The following is an 18981-nucleotide window of genomic DNA, read 5'->3' as shown; positions in this document are numbered from 1 at the left end:
GCTGGGTAAAACTGGTTGGCTCTCCTCATCTCTGCCTCTGTAAGGACTGGAACCAGTTTAGTTGGGGATAGGTCAGCAGTGTGAAAGTTTTGTTTAAGGTCTTTCTCAGCCATGTCAGGGTTGTTTCTCTTAGCTTGTTTAGCTTTTGTGCTGGGTTTGTGAAGGTAAAACATGGCTTAGCCCTTAATGTACAACTGTTTTGGCTTCAGTGTAGCAAAGCTATAAATAGGCTCCCCTTTGCCTCCCCAGCAGTAGGAAATGACTGCAGCAGGTGTTGTTCTCTGCTAGAAATTTGCACATTATTACCACCCAAGTACTTTTTTCTTAAAATCAGCTTTCTTGTTACGTGTTCTTCCTTTACTAAATGCCAACTGACTGGTCAGCAAGTATCTTGTTAAAATCTGAAGTCTTCATTAGGTAAAAAAAAAAAATAAAACCAGAAAGGTATTTTTGGTTTATTTCTGCGCAGCCTCTGTGTAAAGTTTATTTTATATGCAATTTAAAAAGTATTACCAGAAGGCACAGGAGAGCTGCATAAAGCTGGTTGCTGACTGAAATGGTTTTCATTCTTTTAGCTTTGCTGGGCTGGAGTTTAACTCAAGTTTGTTGTAGCAGTTCCTCTGTGATAGGACTGGCAGATGCTTGGAAGTCTGCAGGCAAGATTTGTGTCCATGCTTGGATTGAGTTCTCCTTGCACTGCAGCTTCAAGAAAATAAGCAGGGTTTTTTTGTGCAGTGAGGTGGTGTTTGGAGTAAATAAGGATCGTGCAGTCTGGTCCATGTGAAATGGGTTTGCTGGTGTCAATAACAGCTTCCCCTCGATCCAGACCCCATAACTTTGTTTGGATTGATGCTTGGTCCCAGCAAAGGGCTGGAGATGTTTGGGCAGGGAGAATCCATGTGTTAGTGCTGCTGAGCCTGTTCTGCTCGGGCAGGGTGGAGAGCCCTGGCCTCCTGCCTCTGGTGGGTGCTGCAGAAAGGATGAAATCAGGGCAGATGTGCTGTGAAACAGCAAAAAGGGGGACACTCCTGTATTTCAGTTCTGTTTAACATCTGTGTCCCTTGCACCCCTTCCTTTCTCCCACAGATGTGAGAGTTGTGTGGAGCTGCTGTTTGTGAGAGGGGCTGGGAACTGCCACGAGTGTGACACCCCCCTGAGGAAGAGCAACTTCAGGGTACAGCTCTTTGAGGATCCTGCTGTCGACAAGGAAGTGGAAATCCGGAAGAAAGTGCTGAAAATGTGAGTGTCACCATTTAAAATAACAGAAAGTGGATGTATTTCATGCATCAAAATCTTTAAAAATTGACTTGTTCAGTAGTACAGAAGAGATTTTTCTCCTTTTTAAAGCGTCAAACCATAAAACTTGACTCCATTTATCATGGAGGGATTTCAGAGAATCTGATTTTGTGCAACAATTGAGAGCTGAATTCTCAATTTAGCCTTGAGGGATTCCTGCTTAGCATTAGAAAATGTTGAGTGTTTCTATGTGGCCTTCTTTGGCAAAGACTTGGCTCCAAAATGGAGATGATTAGATATTGAGGGGTGAACATGGCAGTAGAGCAAGAAACAGGACCTTGATTGTTTTGTTCCCTGGGGACCTGTTCTGAGAGTTGAAGGCCAGTTCCCTTCAAAATCAAAATGGGAAAAAAAGAGTTCACATTGTTTTTTGCTTCACACAGCAATTGTTAGTGGAAATGGTTCCTTACAAGCCTGGTGTTACCAGTTTGTCATGCAGATTTGAAAGCTCTTGAAATTGAGATAAATGAGGTCTAAAATTGCATCTCGCTCCTTGTGGCCAGTAAGCAGCATTTTATAAGGAAAATATGGGAGCCAGTTTTGGTGTTTTAGTAGAAGAAAATCTGATAAATGTAACAACCCAGACAGAGCTCTGTGTGCCTAAGTGAACTTACAGGTAAATTATAAGCTTGCCAGCCTTTATCTAAAACTTGGTACAATAGTAAATGAATCATATAATTGAGAAGCTGAGAAGCTGTGCTGGGGAAACTGTGCCTCTGAATACCAAGCATGGAAAACAGTAATAATTTTGATGTTGGATTTTAAAGTCTACTGAAGTTAACAGAAGTCAAACTGAAATAAGTCAACTAAACATGGAATAAAGTTTATTTAGAAAACGTTGGAGAACACTTGGCCCACTTGGTTTTGCCAGATTAGTTTTTAGGAGGAAGAAAAAATGTCCCCAAATTGGAATATGGCCTCAATTCTTGGGATTTTTATATTCCTGGGTGTCATGCTCCACAGATCAGACAGAGTCTCAGCTTTATATTTTCTTGGGAAGAAAGTCTGCCTGTCTTGACTTTCAAAAGCTGTCCATGTTCTAAGCCAGTTGTCCCTTCATCTTTTTACTTTCTCCAGCTCTGAAGAGGTGAATATGAGTCCTGGAATGGTCTCTTGATATGAAATGAGATAATTGTGTAGCATTTTCAGTTTGCTGCTGACATGTGCTTTCTGTTGTTGGCACAAAGCCAAACTCTCTTTTCTGATTGTTCTAGAAAAGCTTTTTTTTCTGTGGGTGTTACTGTTGTCTCTGCCTTTGTTAAGAGGCTGGCTGGGAGTTACTGTGTCTTGGCCTCTGTGCTCATGTTTACCTGTAACCCTGGAAAAGGAATTGGCAAACAATAGGCACAGATAGCACAGATTTCTTCCAGGCTGCCTCCTTTCCTTTGGAGCAGGCACTTCTGTCTCCCGTTAAAGATTCTGGTCAGTTTGGGAGTCACAAAGCACACAGATAAAACTAGATCAGTGTTTAATCAGCTTGCAGCAAAAGCCTTGTTGAATGGAAATTGCATCTTTCTGTGTTTTTTTTCTCTTCTCTCAAAGATACAATAAAAGAGAGGAAGATTTTCCCACTCTAGATGAATATAATGATTTCTTGGAAGAAATAGAAGAAATTGGTAAGTCTTAATGCTTGCATTTTTGATGTGCTGTGCTTATGAGACCATGGGCTTTTATCTTCTGACTCAGCTGCCTATGAGAATGTCTAAGTTCAGGTTCTGTAATATGATTTATCACAATATCAGATTTTTATCTAATTACTTTTTTTCTGGATATAATCATATTTGCTGAACTGTAGGACATTGTTAAGTAAAACATTTTATCTGCCAGAGAAAAAAACACAATCCAAAGAGGAAGCAAGCTGGAAAAGAAAAGCTTGCAGGGGACTGTCAATGCTGCACTGGCAAAGATTAAACAAAGAGAGGAGAAATTGAAATTTTCATTATATCCCTCCATTAGCTTTATCTACCATGACAGAAGCCATATGGTGTCTTTCATCATTTTTGCTTCTGCAAGTACAGTAGTTGAAGCTGCTTTGAAGCTGATGACCTTACATACCACTGTGGTAGCATTTTATGTTGCTGTGCAGAAGGAGAAGGTTTAGGAACAGACGTTGATTTCTTTCTCTTTGGATTAGCTGAAGCAGAACTTTGCCCTTTGGGGAAGGGACAATGTTATCAACAGAGTTTATTTTCTTCTTAGTTAGGGTGACTTGTGATTTATGGTGGAGTGATGGGTTTTGCTTAGAAAAACAAGGATGTGTTCAAAGGAGTAACTCCTAAATGGTTTGTTCTTGGCTTTTATGAGCTTCTGAGGCTTTTCTTTCTTGTGACCTGGAGGAAGAAGAGGTGACTTAGAGCATGCAGGAGGGGCAATGAATGTGATTTGAAGGAAACCATGGAGATGATACTTTTCCTTCGTTTTTCTCAAAGGAGCCCTTGCTCCTTTTTGCACTGTGGTGTTTTGTAGAAATGTATCCAATACACTTAGTGCTGTGAGCAATGTATCATGTTTTTGTTGGCATCAGGACGCTGAGGCTGGGAAGCCAAATCGTGTGGCTGGGAAACACCAGTCACACTCACATGGTCCAGATATCTGGAGGAGATGATGTGGGTGTAGCTTTGTTTGTATATTTTTTGGAATGGTATGGGGGAAGGAGGGAATGAGTAGAAAGAATGGCCAGAGGATTCTGGAAGAATCTGTGTGCTCACGGGAAGCAAAAATGCTTTTTTTCTTGTAGCATTGAATACAATTTCTCACTTAACTGCTGTTGCAGGACTTTTCAACGTCTGTAACAAGGGAGTTGAAGTTTTGCCTGAAATTGTCTGAACCTCATCAATTTGTGCAGGATGTTAAGATTTTACAGCTCTTGGGATTAGGTGGTTACATTGCAAATGGTTCCAAATCCTGTACTGGGAACTTGGTTTTAGAAGCAGCAGCAACCTGGCTGGCCTTGGTAACCTTATGAAAAAAAGTGATTCGGCCAATAATTGTTTTGGCCCTGCAAATGCATAGTGAAGAAGCTTGATAGAGTTTTTAGGAATTGGAGCTAGTTACCTGAGAGCAACACCTAAAATAAAGGGAATTGGAAGTCCAACTGCATCCTTGTTCATTCATGTGGCAGCCAGGGTGATGAGAGGAAGGAAGGGGTGCAGTTAGAAGATTCTTAATTTTCACTGTCAGTGAGTTAATTTATGATATCCCAACGCCAGACAGATCCCAAAGGACAGGTTAGATTCAACATCACCACTTTAGGCAAGAGTTCAGGCCCTGTTTGCTCTCCCTGGTGACAAAGCCCGTTGCACATTTGTCCCCAAGCCCATCCTTGCTGTGGTCCTGGGCAGAATTCCCCACCTGGCAGTTGTCTGATGTGACATTTTCCAGTGCATGTTGTGAATGGTGTGACTGAACAGTGTGTTAAAAGTCATTGACTCTGTATAATTTCACACTTTACTGCTGAGAGGAGTTATTTCATTTTTGTGTCTCTGAATTCCCTGCTGGCTTGCTCATGTGGAAAACTGGGCTGCAAGATGGAAAAGAAAGGATGTGCAGGGCAGCTTTGCCTTGTGGAGCCAACATTCAGCAGACTTGCAGTAGCTCCTGGTGGTTGGGAAGGTTTCCCCTCTCCCCATGCCCCAAGCTTTCAGTTTTTCTGTGAGAGGGTCAAAGTGCAGATTCCCCCTTTTTTTTTCCCCCCGGGGTGGTTTTTTTGTTTTTTTTTTTTTTTTTTTTTTTTTTTGAGTTGTTGTAGGGGCTTAAATGAAGTAGTTGCTTAGCACAGACAAAATGTAAATATACTGTATAGGTGTATTTCATGTGACCCTGGTTCCGGTAGGTTTTCCAAATATTCCTGGTAGGTCAACTCCAAAACTAGCAATGGAATGAGACACAGCAATTGCTGACCTCACTTGAAATACATTTTCCCCCTTCATATCAGCTGTTTTATACCTACAGACTTTTTCTATTGCAACAGAAGAGTTGGATGGTGCAGCAGCAGTGTGTGTGTGTGTGGGGGAAGGTCAAACAAACATTGGAGTAGTCACCTTTTAAGATTTCTATTATAAAAACCAGGTTTTTGAAGTGGTTTAGAGTGTAGCCACTGAATAATGCTTTGGGCTAAAATGTGTTAAACAAGGCTTTAAATAAAAACCACATTTTAAAGCGAGTTTTCCCCAGAAGAAAAATCGGTTGGACAATTTGAGAGCAATGTAAGCACAGTTTGTTGTCATTTAGCAGTAGGAATAAAAATTAAGTGAAAGGGTTAAAACCTGCCTTTGGGAAAGGTGTGGACAACATGTATCTGAGTCAGGACTGTGCCCGTATGATGAGAGGGACCTGGTTAAACCTTTGAGTGTTGCTACAAGTTGCATCCTGAGGCCACAATGTGAATTTCGCTTGCTCTTTCTACAAAGTTTTCTTCTTCCCCCAAGTATTTCTTGTATCCCAGAGTATCTCTGGCCATTTTTCCAAGCCCTGTGTGAAAGCTCCTGGAGCAGGACCCGCCTCCCAGCGTGTGCCTGGCACCTTCTCCTGGTACCTGAGTGAGGCCCCCAGGCATTACCGCAGCACGGTTGTTATGGGTAATTGCTGCTTTTTGAAAAAGCATTCGGCTCAGAGGAGGCTGCTGCTGTTCGTGTATTCCTGTATCTCCCTGATCCTCCAGGACCTTATGCAATACTGCCTGCCTCTCAGAACACTTATCTGACAAGTGATCCTTGGATAGAAAGGGTTTTGCTATCTGTGATCTCTTGTGGGTTGTGCTGTTTATTGTTTTGTGGTTTGGTTTTTTCCCCCTCTGTGTGTGTGTTCTCGAGGATGGTGTTGCTGGTCCTGACAGAGGCAATAACCCAACTGGAAACTGGGCAGCTTTATCAAAGATCTGTTTCAGTTCACATCATCACACTGTTCCAGCCAAAATGGTCTTTCTTAGAGTGATGGGGCTGAGTGATTTCAGTCATTCACTGCTGTTTACAGTTCTTCTGGAAAAGTTATTGACTCAATAAAAGACCCCTGAGGATAAACAGAAATAATCATTGATACCTAACTAGTCTTCTCTGGCTTAACGGTGGGTTTTCTTTTGTTTCTGATAATTACTTTGTTATAATCTCAGAAATGTCGGTTGGAAGGGACCTGTTAAATTCTTTTCCATCTTTTCTCCCTCTACCCCTTTTAAAAGTACAGGGATCAGGCATCAAAAGCACCAAGGGAACTTGCCACAGTAGTCTGGGACATCCCAGGCAGGCTGAGGATGAGGTTGTGTCTCCCTCTGTAGCACTCTGCCATTCCCAGTCTGGCCTTTCAGGAAAATGATAATTTAGGAGTTGTTTGTAGTAGGATGGGAGGAATATTGTTTATAATGAACTAATGCTAATAATTTTCAGCCTTAGTTTAAAACAGGGAGATTTTGAGGGACTTAGTCTTGCAGTGCAGTGATATTCATTCATACTGCCATGTCTCTGCACAAATTATTGTGCCATTTAATTAAATTTTTTTTGTCTTATTTTCTTTTTTATAACTAGGAAAATATTTTTTCATTTGTTATAGAATTGTATAATGAACGCTGTTGTTTTGAAAAACAGAGAAAGTCCCTGTAGAGGCTGAATTTCAGAACTTGGGAGTTTCACCTAAATAGAATGAAATGCTTCACAAAAACACAATAGTCTTCCTGTTATACTTAACAGATGTCTCAAGGCAAGTCATTTTATAAACCAACCAATGTGAGATGGATAAGTAGATAAATAATTGTTGCATACAAAACAGCTTCTGTTTCTTTTCCCTGAAGGGCTTCAGGCCTCTTATATCGGCTTATGCTATATTTCAACATGGACAAAAATAAGTCTGTCTTCTCTTTGAAACCTTTTCAAACCAGCCATCTGCTTTGCCACTCATATTCAGATCTACACCAATATTTTTTCAGGGTAGGTGTAGCATGAGTTGGGATTTTTAACTCTTTCTAGTTCTTCTAGTTCTATCATTTTTTAAAGTTATGAAGTATATTTAAAATAAATTTCTGGCAAAACTCAAAGTAGGCCAAATAAAAAATGCTGCGTAGTCCTAGCTATGTTAAAGTTTGTATGTTGAGTGTTAGCAACTGTGCTCTTTGGTTTTATAGTTGTTGGGTTTTAAATGCCAAGTAACTTGTGCAGGGGACGAGGGACAAGAGAGGGAAATAATATCTTAATTATTTTTTGTGCCCTAGTGCCCCTTGCAAAACAGACTTGTCAGCTGTATTGTGAGGATACAATGGCAAGAATTTGTATTCTATAAATATTGATGAAAAGACGTTTGAAGCTCATGAAAAATTTATTAGAAAATATGTTGAAAGATGTTTTGACTGGCTGGGTGGCCGGCCATTGCTAACCATGCAGTGTCAAGGAGCAGCTTGTTTTGCTGGTAGGTGTTTATTGTAGGAGGGAAGATGCTGTTTTCATGTACTAAAGGTCAGCTGTTGACGCTGAAATTGATGTAGGCAGATCCAGGTTACACTGTTACACTTTCCATTGTTTTACTTTTTTTTTTTTTGGTACACTTTTTTTTGCACTCTTTTACCCTGTTTCCACTCTTGCAACAAAATATCTTAAATGTTTCCACTCTTGAAATGTGGACAGGTCGGTGTTGAGGCAGAGATGCTTAGGATCAGGACGATGATCCTCATAATGGCTATAAATCATATTCTCTGGGACAAATTTCCTCTGGCCGTTGAGGGGGCTGGAAGTTAGGATCTCTGATTGCTGGTGTCCTTCAATATCCTTGAGTGACAGAGCAGGGTAAGATGGGCAGAGCAGAGTCAGCATGGCGTGAGCAGATCTGACTGCTGAGAAGGGTTGTGGCTGTGGTTTGGTTCCAGCCACAGCAGGAAAACAAGGGGGGGTTAAACACTTCCACCTTGAGCAGAGCAGTGGGGTTTTAGAGTGAAAATTCCCCAAACATTGATGCAGAAATAGATTTTTTAGATAGAAATGTTACTTCCTGTGAAGTACCAAAACACACCCATTTTTGTAAGCAATTCTCAATAAAGGTTGGCATCTGCAAATGTTTAAAACATGCTTGCTTTTCCAAGTATGAGTTTTATATCTTAAGCTTCTTGTTTTACAGATCAAATTGTGGCCAGTTGAAAGATAACTGAGAAAGAAGCAAAAAAACAAACCCTGAAGGTTTCAAGCAGCAATAACTGCAAAACAGAGATCATCAGCTTATGGCTGGATTTATTTTTAGGGAAATATTCATGATGTTCAGGAGCCTGGAGGCAATTTGGCATCTCCTCATGCACCTGAAGGTGGCATCTGGGCATCCTGCTAGCACAGCATGGCTCATGTGCTATTTCTTTCTTGTGTCGTCACTGAAGAGTTTAGAGAGCTGCTGTGTGGATTGAAGTTGTAGGAAGTGCTGACGTTCCCATGCAGCTGCTGTCACTGCAGAGCCCTGGGCTGATTGTGTGCCAGCATTTTCACATGACAATTCTTCTCTGCCCTAATACTCAAATATTAAAACTTCTTGTCAGTGGGCAACTGTAGGCTGGAAATTTGGGTGTCAGATTCACCATTAAAATACTAAAGATGTAGACTAAAATAATGTTTTGCTAAGGAGAGGTTGCTACAACCAAGAAGTGTGTGTTTGTCACAATATGAAATAGGAAAATGTTATGCCTTTTGGAGAGGAAAAAACCCCAGAACATTTGGGGTGGGTAGCTTGCTTCCAAAAACCAAGGAGCTGAACTCTGAGTGGCTTGTTTGAGTTATGGCAGTGCCCAGAGGCTCCAGCTGGGATGAGATCAAGACCACAGGGAGAAGTTCTGCCTGAAGGTATAGCATGGAGATACAGCTGGTGGTGTGTAGGAGAAGGGAACCTTTATTCCCCTTTTTCTGGTTCTTGCCAGTGGCAGACTTCCAGTACAGAGGCCCAGTGGTCTGCCCAGGAACAGTAGCAAAGTTTGAAAATTCAACTCAGGTGTTGACTCTGAAATTCTTGAAGCACAAACTCAGCCATCTTAGATCTTCCCTCTGAACTGAGGATGCTGGGGTGGGGCTGGAAGAGTTCAGCTGGTTCAGGAGCCAGACTGAGTTGAAATGTCATTCCTCTTGATACTGCTTATTATTTGGAAAATGGGAAAAATGAATACAGCTTTTTTTTTTTTTTATTAAGGTTAGGAAGTTCATGAACTGTATCTTGCTGAGCCCTTTTTTGTTGCAGTTAGAGGAAATTGAGTGTTTTTAATAAGAGTAAGATGATGTGGTGGTTTGGTACTCCTGGATAAGAGAGTATTCCTATTCCCCTCTGTGCCCTTTTATTACTTCCCTGGTACCCCCTCTGGCACTTGCCTGACTCCTGTGTTGAGCCAGTTCAAGGTTGCTGGAGGGTTTTTGTTGACACTGCAGAGTATCTGAGGGAGTTCTGGAATCAGAGCAGGGGAAAGAGTGAGGCCTGTGCTTGGGGAGAAGGGCATAACAGCAGGAATGCCTCCCTTGGCAGCAGTGAGCTGGGCTTGTAGAACTGAGCTGCATCCCACAGCTCCACCATTTTGGATCTTCCTGTTTCTTCTTATCTTCATTTGCTCCTGGCATTGATTTCTTGGTGTTTCCTTCACTGCTCTCACCTGGTTTGTCAGCCTGGGCTACTTTTGGTTTGGTTTGCCTAGAACCCTCCTAAGTGCTCTTTTCTGCCATGTTACCTGTGGGGAGGATGGAAGAAGGGAATGATGTTCTCCAAACTGAGACGTGTGTTACCCTGATGAGTAACATCAGACTCCACGCTGCTTCCTTCTGTTCCTCTAGCAGCCTCACTGGTACAAATGACTTGGCAGTGGTGCCTGTGCCCAGGCTTAGCTTGGCCCTGGTTTCCTAAAAGCCTGGGAAGAGAGAACTGAACCAAAACCTCCCAGGTGCCATGCTGGTGTTGTACAAGACCCTCCTTCCCTTTAGGGTGTGACGCGGCACGGTCACTGCGCGGTTGCTTCTTGTGAAGGATTTATCAATGGCAGCACAAATTTCTCTGCTGCTCTTGTAGGCACGTGACAGAGCTCTTGGAGGCTTGGAGTGCTCTGTGCTGGCACTGCTCAGTAGCTCTAAGGCCATGGGCATGAGCCCAGCATCCACTCAGGATGGGGATCACCAAGCGACTTCCCAGTGATAACAGCGGTGTTCAGTTGGAATTCACTTGACCCTCAAGTGAACCAGTGACCTAGAGGTGAAGGACTCAGGCATTGTATCAAATTACAAATCATCCAAACCATCTACATCTTTCAAGCTGTTGATTATAGAAACTGTTCAATTTCTTGAGATACCGTCTGTGCCATGTGTAGATAATTGGGAACGTTGTGCTAAACTATGGAGCTTGCTGGCCAACCCTGCTTGCTCATAATTACATGAGATATAGTCTGTCACCATTGAGAGACATCAAAAGAATGTCAGCTGACCTGTTAATCTGCAAGCATCTGCAGATTCCTCATAATAAAGATAATTGTACATTGGTGCCTTTTAAGTTATTGGGCAATGTGATTTTTTTTTTTTTTTTGTGTACCTGAGAATTCAGTTACTGTAGTCCTTGTGCATTAGATATTCACTGGGACATGGAATGACTTAATTTCCAACCTTGTCTTCATAAGCCTGTGTTTGGTCTAATTTGATTTTATAGGAATCACCATGTTCTTAGTTACAACTGCTACTTGAAAAGTTCAGTGTTTTATGAATAGTATGATAATTATTCATGTGTATCATTGCAGTGTCACAAAATAGGATGCAAGATTCAAATTTTAATCTCCTACAGATGTGTAAGCCTACAGAAACTCTGCTGGCTTTTGTTGAAGTGCAGTGACTTAGCAGATTGTCTCTGTCTTTATATGGCATGTTTAAATAAGTTCTGTTACTGCAATGTTTATATTTGGCTAGAAGGGATAGAGAGCATAAGAATAGTGTTTCTTTGTCATAGTCATGCATGCTGACCTAATACTTTTGCTTTCTGTCTTTATAATATTTATGCAGTATTTAACTTGACCAACAATGTGGACTTGGAGAACACCAAAAAGAAAATGGAGCTGTATCAAAAGGATAACAAAGAAGTCATTCAGAAGAATAAGTTAAAACTGGTTAGTTAACTTCCCTCCCCTACAATTTTTATTCATTTGTTAAAGAATTAAAGGATTTGTGGAGTACTTTCTTAAAACAAATCAAAGCTGAAAGCACTATGCAGAGTTCTTTGTATTTAAATATTGAGGCTGATAGTTGAAATGTAGTTCTGCTTTATTTTGGGAAGGGCTTGAGGAGAGGGGCAGGCAGTAGAGCCTGTGTCTAATACATCACCACGGCATGTGTGCTGGCAGTGTCGTTGGACAATGTCCAGGAGAGATGAAGTTCATTCCTACACCAGGACAATCGTTCCTTTCTCATCTGAAGGAACAAAAGGAATCCAGACTCAGACATTATGAAGCTCCCAGGAGAGGGTTGTAAAACTGAGGCAAAACACAGGCCTGGTTTATGCAAAATTTGAAATGAAAGATGTTGAAACAAACATTAAAACTTTTGTTCAAGAGCTGATAACAGTAACATCAGGGATATTGTATATATAATCTGTATGCAAAACACAGGGTTCTTTGAAGATTCATTCATTAAATTATGGCTCACATATCATTTTGTTCTTTAAAAATAAACTTGCATGCATTTATTCCTGTAAGAAAAGTTTAATCTGTTAAATATTTTTTCAGCATAAAAATACACATTGTTATCAGTTCTTGAAGGAAAATGTCTGCCCAGAGTGTGACATAACAAGGGTTTGTGTTTGTAATCCAGTTGCACTAAGGACTTGCTTTCAAATCAGTAGGGGTGAAATCCTCACTCCCCTGAAGTCTGTGGCAAAACTCTGGGTGATTTCTTTAGCTCTAGGATTTCACAGGAGGAGATTGGAATCTGAAAAATGTTTGTTTGAACCTCTTCCTTTTAAAGGCAAGGAAATTTCCCTAGGGGTCCATCTCTGATCTGTTATCCTGTCTCTGACACTGTGCAATATCCTCTGCTTCATAGCTTGAGGAGACCTGCCAAAGCTTTGGCTGTGTGTCTTATTTTACAATGGAGCTGCAGCTCTGGGGTCACAGTGAGAACAGCTCTGCCTGCAGCCCACCTTCCCTTCGAGGAAGTGGCTCTGACAGCCTGTGCAGGGGCTGTGTGATGCTGTCAAGCAGCTCTGTAGTGCCCTGTACCCTCTCAAGCCCCCAGGACTTCTGTTTGCTGTGCTCCACAGTCCTGCTGTGCTGGAGGCTGGCTGCTGGAAGCTGGGCAAGCCTGTGTGAATCCAGACTCACTGAAGAGCTGGAAACACTTATCTTTTTTTTTTTTTCTTTTTTAACATTTGAAACATTCATAATTTCTTTTTCAACAATTGAAACATAATAATAGACTGTACACAGTGGTTATTACAAAAACTGCATGATCCTGCCCATAAATTTCCCCCTCTCCTAAAAGCTGAAGGGTTGCTTTTCCTCTCCAGCTCCTCTTAGCAAGTTTTGGAATGTCTTTTCTCCATGTGTGGTAAAAGGTGTCCTACTTTCTTGCTTAAACTTCTTATGGCCAGTCATGGTCCCTACACTCTTGACTTAAATTTTTCTGTCCACTGTAATAGGTTGCTTCTGAGGGATATAGATGTTTTCTGTCCCTCTTGTTGTTTTTGTTGCCCTTTGCCTGCTCCAGTGTGATTTGTGTTTGGCAAGCAGAAGGGGCCAGAATTGAATGCAGAGAGATCTTAATGCCTCTCCTAAAGGAACTCTGTTTTCCCATCTCTGCTGGAAACACATTGATTCTAAGACTGTTCTTCTCTTGTAGTTTAGAAAAAAAAAAAAGTGAAGATCTTGGTGTTCCTGTAATTATAAATAGTTTTTCTTAATATATAGATATTTATATACACTTTTTATTTAGAAAACCTTGCACCCTGAGGGGACTACAGCTTTTCCAGTGTTTCTTCCTTAAATATTTGCACTTATCCAGTCATAGGGTAACTTGTTGCTTCCTACTTTATCTCTAGATGTTTAATTTCACTTGCTGCTTTGTGCAGTCTTGAAATAGTTGTGTCTGGATTCTGTGATGTGAATGTGCATGTTTTCCTGATTATCCTTTCCTGAATGTGGTGAAACGTGATTTTACTTTCTATTTACTTCTTCACTTGGAGGCTTGAGATTACTCTAGGCTTCACTTCATCATCTTTCCCTTCACATATTAGGACTGTGTTTAGATTATCTTTAGTCTGGACACAACCCTTGCTGCCTATTGAACACATCTCTTCTCTTTTACTGTTTAAAGAATTCGATCTGACATGTGATAATTCTTCCATTTTCCTGTAGTCTGCTCTGGTTTAGGTTTGTTTATCAGTTTTCTTATTTCAGACTATAATTTTTCTGGGCTGTTTCTTCAGACTAGGTCTGTCAGCACTTCCCTACCAGTTTTCTTCTGTTTCAGTGCAAATTCCAAGCAGTCTTTAGAGATAAATGTGGACGAGCCTTGGAATGTCTCAAAGACCCCAAGCTTTTCTGTTGACCAAACTAACTAAATCCCTTAATTCTCAGACATAACCTCAGTTAGAAGTTTGGGGATTTTCTTGTTTGTTTTTTTCCTTTCATTAAATGCAGAGAGAGCCCAATTCCAGGTGGTTGCTGGTTGGTGACCAGCTTTTTACCAGGGTCGCTGCACCAGTTACGAAATGTTAGCAGCTTCTGTTGGCTTGGTGGCAGGTGATGAGATCTCCCAGGAGTAACTGGGCCTCACTGGGACCCACTGGCTCAATCTGTCTGTGAAGGGATTTTTTTTTTTTTTTTTTTGCATATTCTGGCTTTTATTAGGTAACTGTGCTTTATGATATAGCTTTATGATTAGAATAAACTTTACTATGGTCTTGGCCTCAATAATGATCACAGAATCACAGAAGAAGCTGTGTTGGAAGGGACCCACAAGGATTATTGAGTCCAGCTCCTGGCCCTGCACAGCACCATCCCCAAGAGTCCCACCCTGTGCCCGAGGACATTGTCCAAACCCTCCTTGAGCTCTGCCAGCCTTGGTGCTGTGACCACTGCCCTGGGGAACCTGTTCAGTGCCAGCCACCCTCTGGGTGAAGCACCTTTTCCTGATATCCAGCCTAAACCTCCCCTGACACAACTTCAGGCCATTCCCTCAGGTCCTGGTCTGGTACCACAGAGAAGAGATCAGTGTCTTCCCCTGTGATGTTCTGCTGAAACTCCTTTCATCAATAAATCATTTAAGTTATAAAATTTTAATTATCTTGCCCTTTTTACTGCATCTCCTTTTGCTTTATTATGTTAGATGGAGAAGATTTGGAAAATGTTTCCTGTATGTTTTTCCTTGTACCTTCTAGCAACCAAGCTGACATTCTTTTGATCCACCTTCTGTATAAAATTGTTTAATCCTCTTACTTTCCTCTGTCTCTGAACCCTATTCTGTTTTTTATTCTTTCACTGTGATTTTCAAATACAGATTATCTAATAGTTTGCACATTAAAAAAATACTTGCCAAGAAATAGATCTGTAACAAAAACTTGTCATTTTGTACTAGTAATCTTTCTTTTCATCTCATGTCACATGACTGCAATCCAGATTATAGGAAAAATTCCTTATTTTCTGAAAATGTAACATTTCCACAGTTAATGCTTAAATGCTTAAAGATATAGAAATCACATATTTGTGATTTCTCATTTTTCTTCTACACCACTGATAAGCACAGTGTGCTTTGCAAAGAAGACAGCTGATGAATGGGATGATCAGGAACAGTGTTGTGGGATTATGTTTTTGTTCACCCTACTTACATCATTGAGTTATAGGATGTGTGGGAGCCAAGAGGGGCTCACATTAGAGTGAAAGTGTAGGGAAAACCCCTTCCCTAACATTTAAGGAGTCAGATCTGACTCCAGCAAGCAACAAGTTAAAAATCTTAACTTTACACTGGACAGTGAGGAGGTAGAATAGTCATCCGTAATCACCTTAAAATTCCGCTTTAAAAGGTAGAATTTGGCTGCTTTCCCCTTGCCTGGCCTGTGTGGGGTCCCCTGGGGGGCAGTGGAGCTGTGGGGTTGCTGTGAGCTGATTTCTGATTTCCCTCTCAGACTCGGGAGCAGGAGGAGCTGGAGGAGGCTCTGGAGGTAGAGCGGCAGGAGAGCGAACAAAGGCGGCTGTTCATGCAGAAGGAAGAACAGCTACAGCAGATGATAAAAAGGAAGAATAAACAGGCACTCCTGGATGATCTGGTGAGTAACAAAAGCAGAGACTTTGAAAGTTCAGTAGCATTGACATCCATCTCTATCACTGTGTGGAATTAACAGATCTATCCTGTTTCCCTGTTTTGTGTGTTCTGTGTTTCCATTCTCTCACCTGTTATTTATTTCAATGATGCAAACCATTCTGGTTTTTGGTAAGCTAGGGGCTGGATGAAGACTACTTCTGGGATTTGGAGCTCAGCTCTACCACTGTTGGCTTGTTCAGCAGTTCTGAGTAGTGGCTGAGAGTCTGGTGTGTGGAAGCAAAAAGGTCATCAGGAGGTGCTTCTTGACTCAGCCACCTCTGCAGTGGAGATGGTGGAGAGCACAGGAGTTATCCAAGCATTGCTCAGCCCTTTCTCAGTCAGAGCACCTAAATGATTGGTGGTCCCTCTGTATGCAAAAACTACTACAATGAGAAGTTTTCTGCCTTGAGTGTGTCATGTTCTCTTACTGCCACTTCTCCTGTACAAGTTGTTCTTTTTGAAGTGACTGAAGCTTTGTATAGACAAACAGAGGAAAACTCAGTCTGCTTTTGGAAATCATGGTAATCTTGATTAATTTACTGATTCTGCATCTGAAATGCAATCATGTGTGGGCATAGAGAAACTCACTAAATGTGTTACTTAAGGTTCACATCTCAGTTTTTTTCAATACAAGAGTGTGTACAGACATTCACAGGTTTAACACCCATGAGGACAGTCTGTGTACACACAGCCTGTGTGTAACCTTGAGGGAAATCAGAAAAAAGAAGTATCTATGCATGCATACTTGTGTTCAGCTGTGTCAGTGTGGTTTAAAGCTGCTTGGCATATCCAAATGATATTTTCTCTCTTATATCAGTGCATCTCATACTAGTACACTGTTAATTCCTGCTTTCTAGTCTCAGTTCTTATTCATGATACAGATGCTTTCTACCTTTCCTGAAAAAGCAGAGTTCCTCTTTGAGCCAGGGCAGAAGGCAGTGACATGGAGAGAGGATCTAAGTGAAATTTAGGAGTTTCAGGGCCTCCTGAAGAAATAGATGGCTTTCTTCAAGCCAGGATTCCTGGCAACATGTTACTGGTTTTCCTTTTGTAGGCAAAAGCAGAGATGAGCAGAAAGAGTCTTTCAAAAAAATGTCAAGCCTGTATCTTTACATCCAGCAATATTTTCACTTTAAAGGTAAATGCTTTTACAGTCCACACAATTAGGAATAGTGGATAAATTAATAAAAACTCCACTATGAATTTGAATTTAATTTCTCAGAATATGGATTTTGAGTTTCTAAATTTGTAAAACCCTGATCTAAAACACACTCCTAACTGACTAGAGACCAGTGGTTGATGTGTGGTTGTTTGTTTAATTTTTTTTTTTTTAACACAGCGTTTGGTTTTACTGGAAACCTTCACCAGGTGGCTTGCAGAAAGAATAGCTATAAATAACCCTTAAAACATGACTAAAATGAGTAGTTTTAACTGTGATTGCATATGTATTGCTATTAAAATATATCTTAATATTATAAAAACAATATAAAGGTGATTTTTAAAGGCTGAGGGAGGAAACTGGACAGTTTCAAGTTGTGTCTCTGTTTCTGAAGGGGCAGTGTCAACTTAAATTTGAGCCAAAACTTGTTTTGTAATATTACTAAGGTTTATAAAACCAGCACTGAAGTGTTTGTGTAATGACTTACAAAGTCTCTGAAAAACCAGTGGTTGTTAAAGAAATAAACTTTTCCTGTGGTCTCTGAAGTCCCTCTAATGCTGTGCTGCAAATCTGAAAATGAAACTGATCATGAGTAAAACTTAATCGAGAAAAGCCAAGCATATGCAGCAGCAGTGTAAAGAATTAACTTAAAAAATAATCCTATATCTATGGTTGCTGGTTCTGTGCTAAGCCAAAAAGGATTAATTTCTGGCTACAGAGATACCAGTGGTAACACCACTGACTCTGCAGGATTGTGAGAGTAGAGGAAAGTGGGAATCTGACATTGGTTTTGATTCTTCTCCTTTGGACAGATCACCTGATCTGTCAGCCTGCAGCCCAGATCTCCTGGATCTTGGTCATTTTTTTTTTCCCAAGTTTGCCCCTGCCACTGGGCCACAAAAAAAAATAATTAAGACACATTTTTTGTTTTGTACAAGTAGAGATGTTAGGTATTTTCCCTGTCAAGAAATGAATTTTACCTTTAGTACTGAAATCTTATGAAGCTGCAGATCTCATGGAATCCTAGAAATGCTTGGGTTGGAGGGGTCCTTAGAGACCCTTGAATTCCAGCCCCCTGCCATGGAGAGGGAAAACTTCCACTAGAGCAGATTGCTCAGAGCCCCATCCAACCTGGCCTTGAACGTTCACAGTGTTGGGGCATTCACAGCTTCTCTGGGCAGCCTGTGCCAGGGCCTCACCACCCTCTGTAAAGAATTTCTTCCTAAATTCTAATTTAACCCTGCCCTCTGTCAGTTTGAAGCCATTCCCCTTGTCCTGTCACTCCAGGCTGTTGTAGAGAGTCTCTCTCCATCTCTTTTGTCAGCTCCCTTCAGGTACTGGAAAGCCACAATTTGGTCACCCCAAAGCCTTCCATTTTCAGGCTGAGCAATCCCAGTGCCCTCATCCTTTCCTCATGGGAGAGGTGCTCCTTCCCTCTCATCATCTTGATGGTCCAAGTCATTAGATGTGTTACTTATGGTGGTTTCATATGGAGCAAAGGTCTCAATTGTGTGCAGAAGTGTTGGAGAATGCTGTACCATCTACAAAGAGCTGATAATTTAGGTAGTCCAGAGGCACAGAAACGTGTTTGGTATTCTAAATGTTGTGCAGTGGGCCCTGGTTTCTGGCCAGCCTGGGGAGTGCAGGGGCTCCTGCAGAAAGGACTGGACCTGGGCCAAGGCTCCATGAACCCATCCTTGGCTGGGAACAGGGAGGGAAAGGCCAGTGTGAAGTGCTGGAGAGATCAGCAAGGCATCAGGGGGACTCAGGCTCTGCAGGCCACTGGACAAGCAGTTTGGTCCTTTTTGCCTCTCTGTACTAATTAGGCAATTTCTGTGTTACCTTCTTTGTAAGTCACTTCTTTTACAACAGAACCTCTCACTTTAAAAGCACAATACCCTGTTGTGATTTAGACTTGCAGTCTCAAATACATTTTATGCATCACTGGGAGAGCTATATGAGTGTTTTATTTTGGGTTGTTGTTTGTTTGGGGATTTTTTTTAACCTTGGATAATCCAGGCTGAGTAAAATATTAAAACCCTTTCTTTATGTGCTCTACAAACTCTCACATGTACACAGAGGATTCTAATGTGATCTCTTGTGTCTCATGGGACTTGCACTTTCCTCTTCAACAGCCCATAATTCCCAGGCATGAGCACAATGGGACTGCAGCACATGGCAGAGGAGCAGATTTTCCCTGGACTGTGGCATAGCTTGGAGCCAGGCAAAGGCGTTAAAGACGTCAAATCCACACTTTCACCA

General features: G+C 41.4%; 1 protein-coding gene across 1 annotated transcript in view; it reads left to right on the top strand.

Moving 5' to 3' along the window:
• Positions 1-18981, top strand: part of MNAT1 (MNAT1 component of CDK activating kinase) — a 119532-nt gene that overhangs the window by 34127 nt on the left and 66424 nt on the right. The window contains exons 2-5 of the mRNA XM_041459414.1: positions 1087-1239; positions 2839-2912; positions 11271-11374; positions 15385-15525. Coding sequence (XP_041315348.1) covers positions 1087-1239; positions 2839-2912; positions 11271-11374; positions 15385-15525 — 472 coding nt within the window. The remainder of the gene's footprint in view (positions 1-1086; positions 1240-2838; positions 2913-11270; positions 11375-15384; positions 15526-18981) is intronic.

The sequence above is a fragment of the Pyrgilauda ruficollis genome, unplaced genomic scaffold, assembly GCF_017590135.1.
Source record: "Pyrgilauda ruficollis isolate IOZ18807 unplaced genomic scaffold, ASM1759013v1 scaffold135, whole genome shotgun sequence".
NCBI classification, from domain to species: Eukaryota; Metazoa; Chordata; class Aves; order Passeriformes; family Passeridae; genus Pyrgilauda; species Pyrgilauda ruficollis.
The sequence above is the reverse complement of the archived record's forward strand: the minus strand, read 5'-3'. Positions and strand labels throughout refer to the sequence as shown.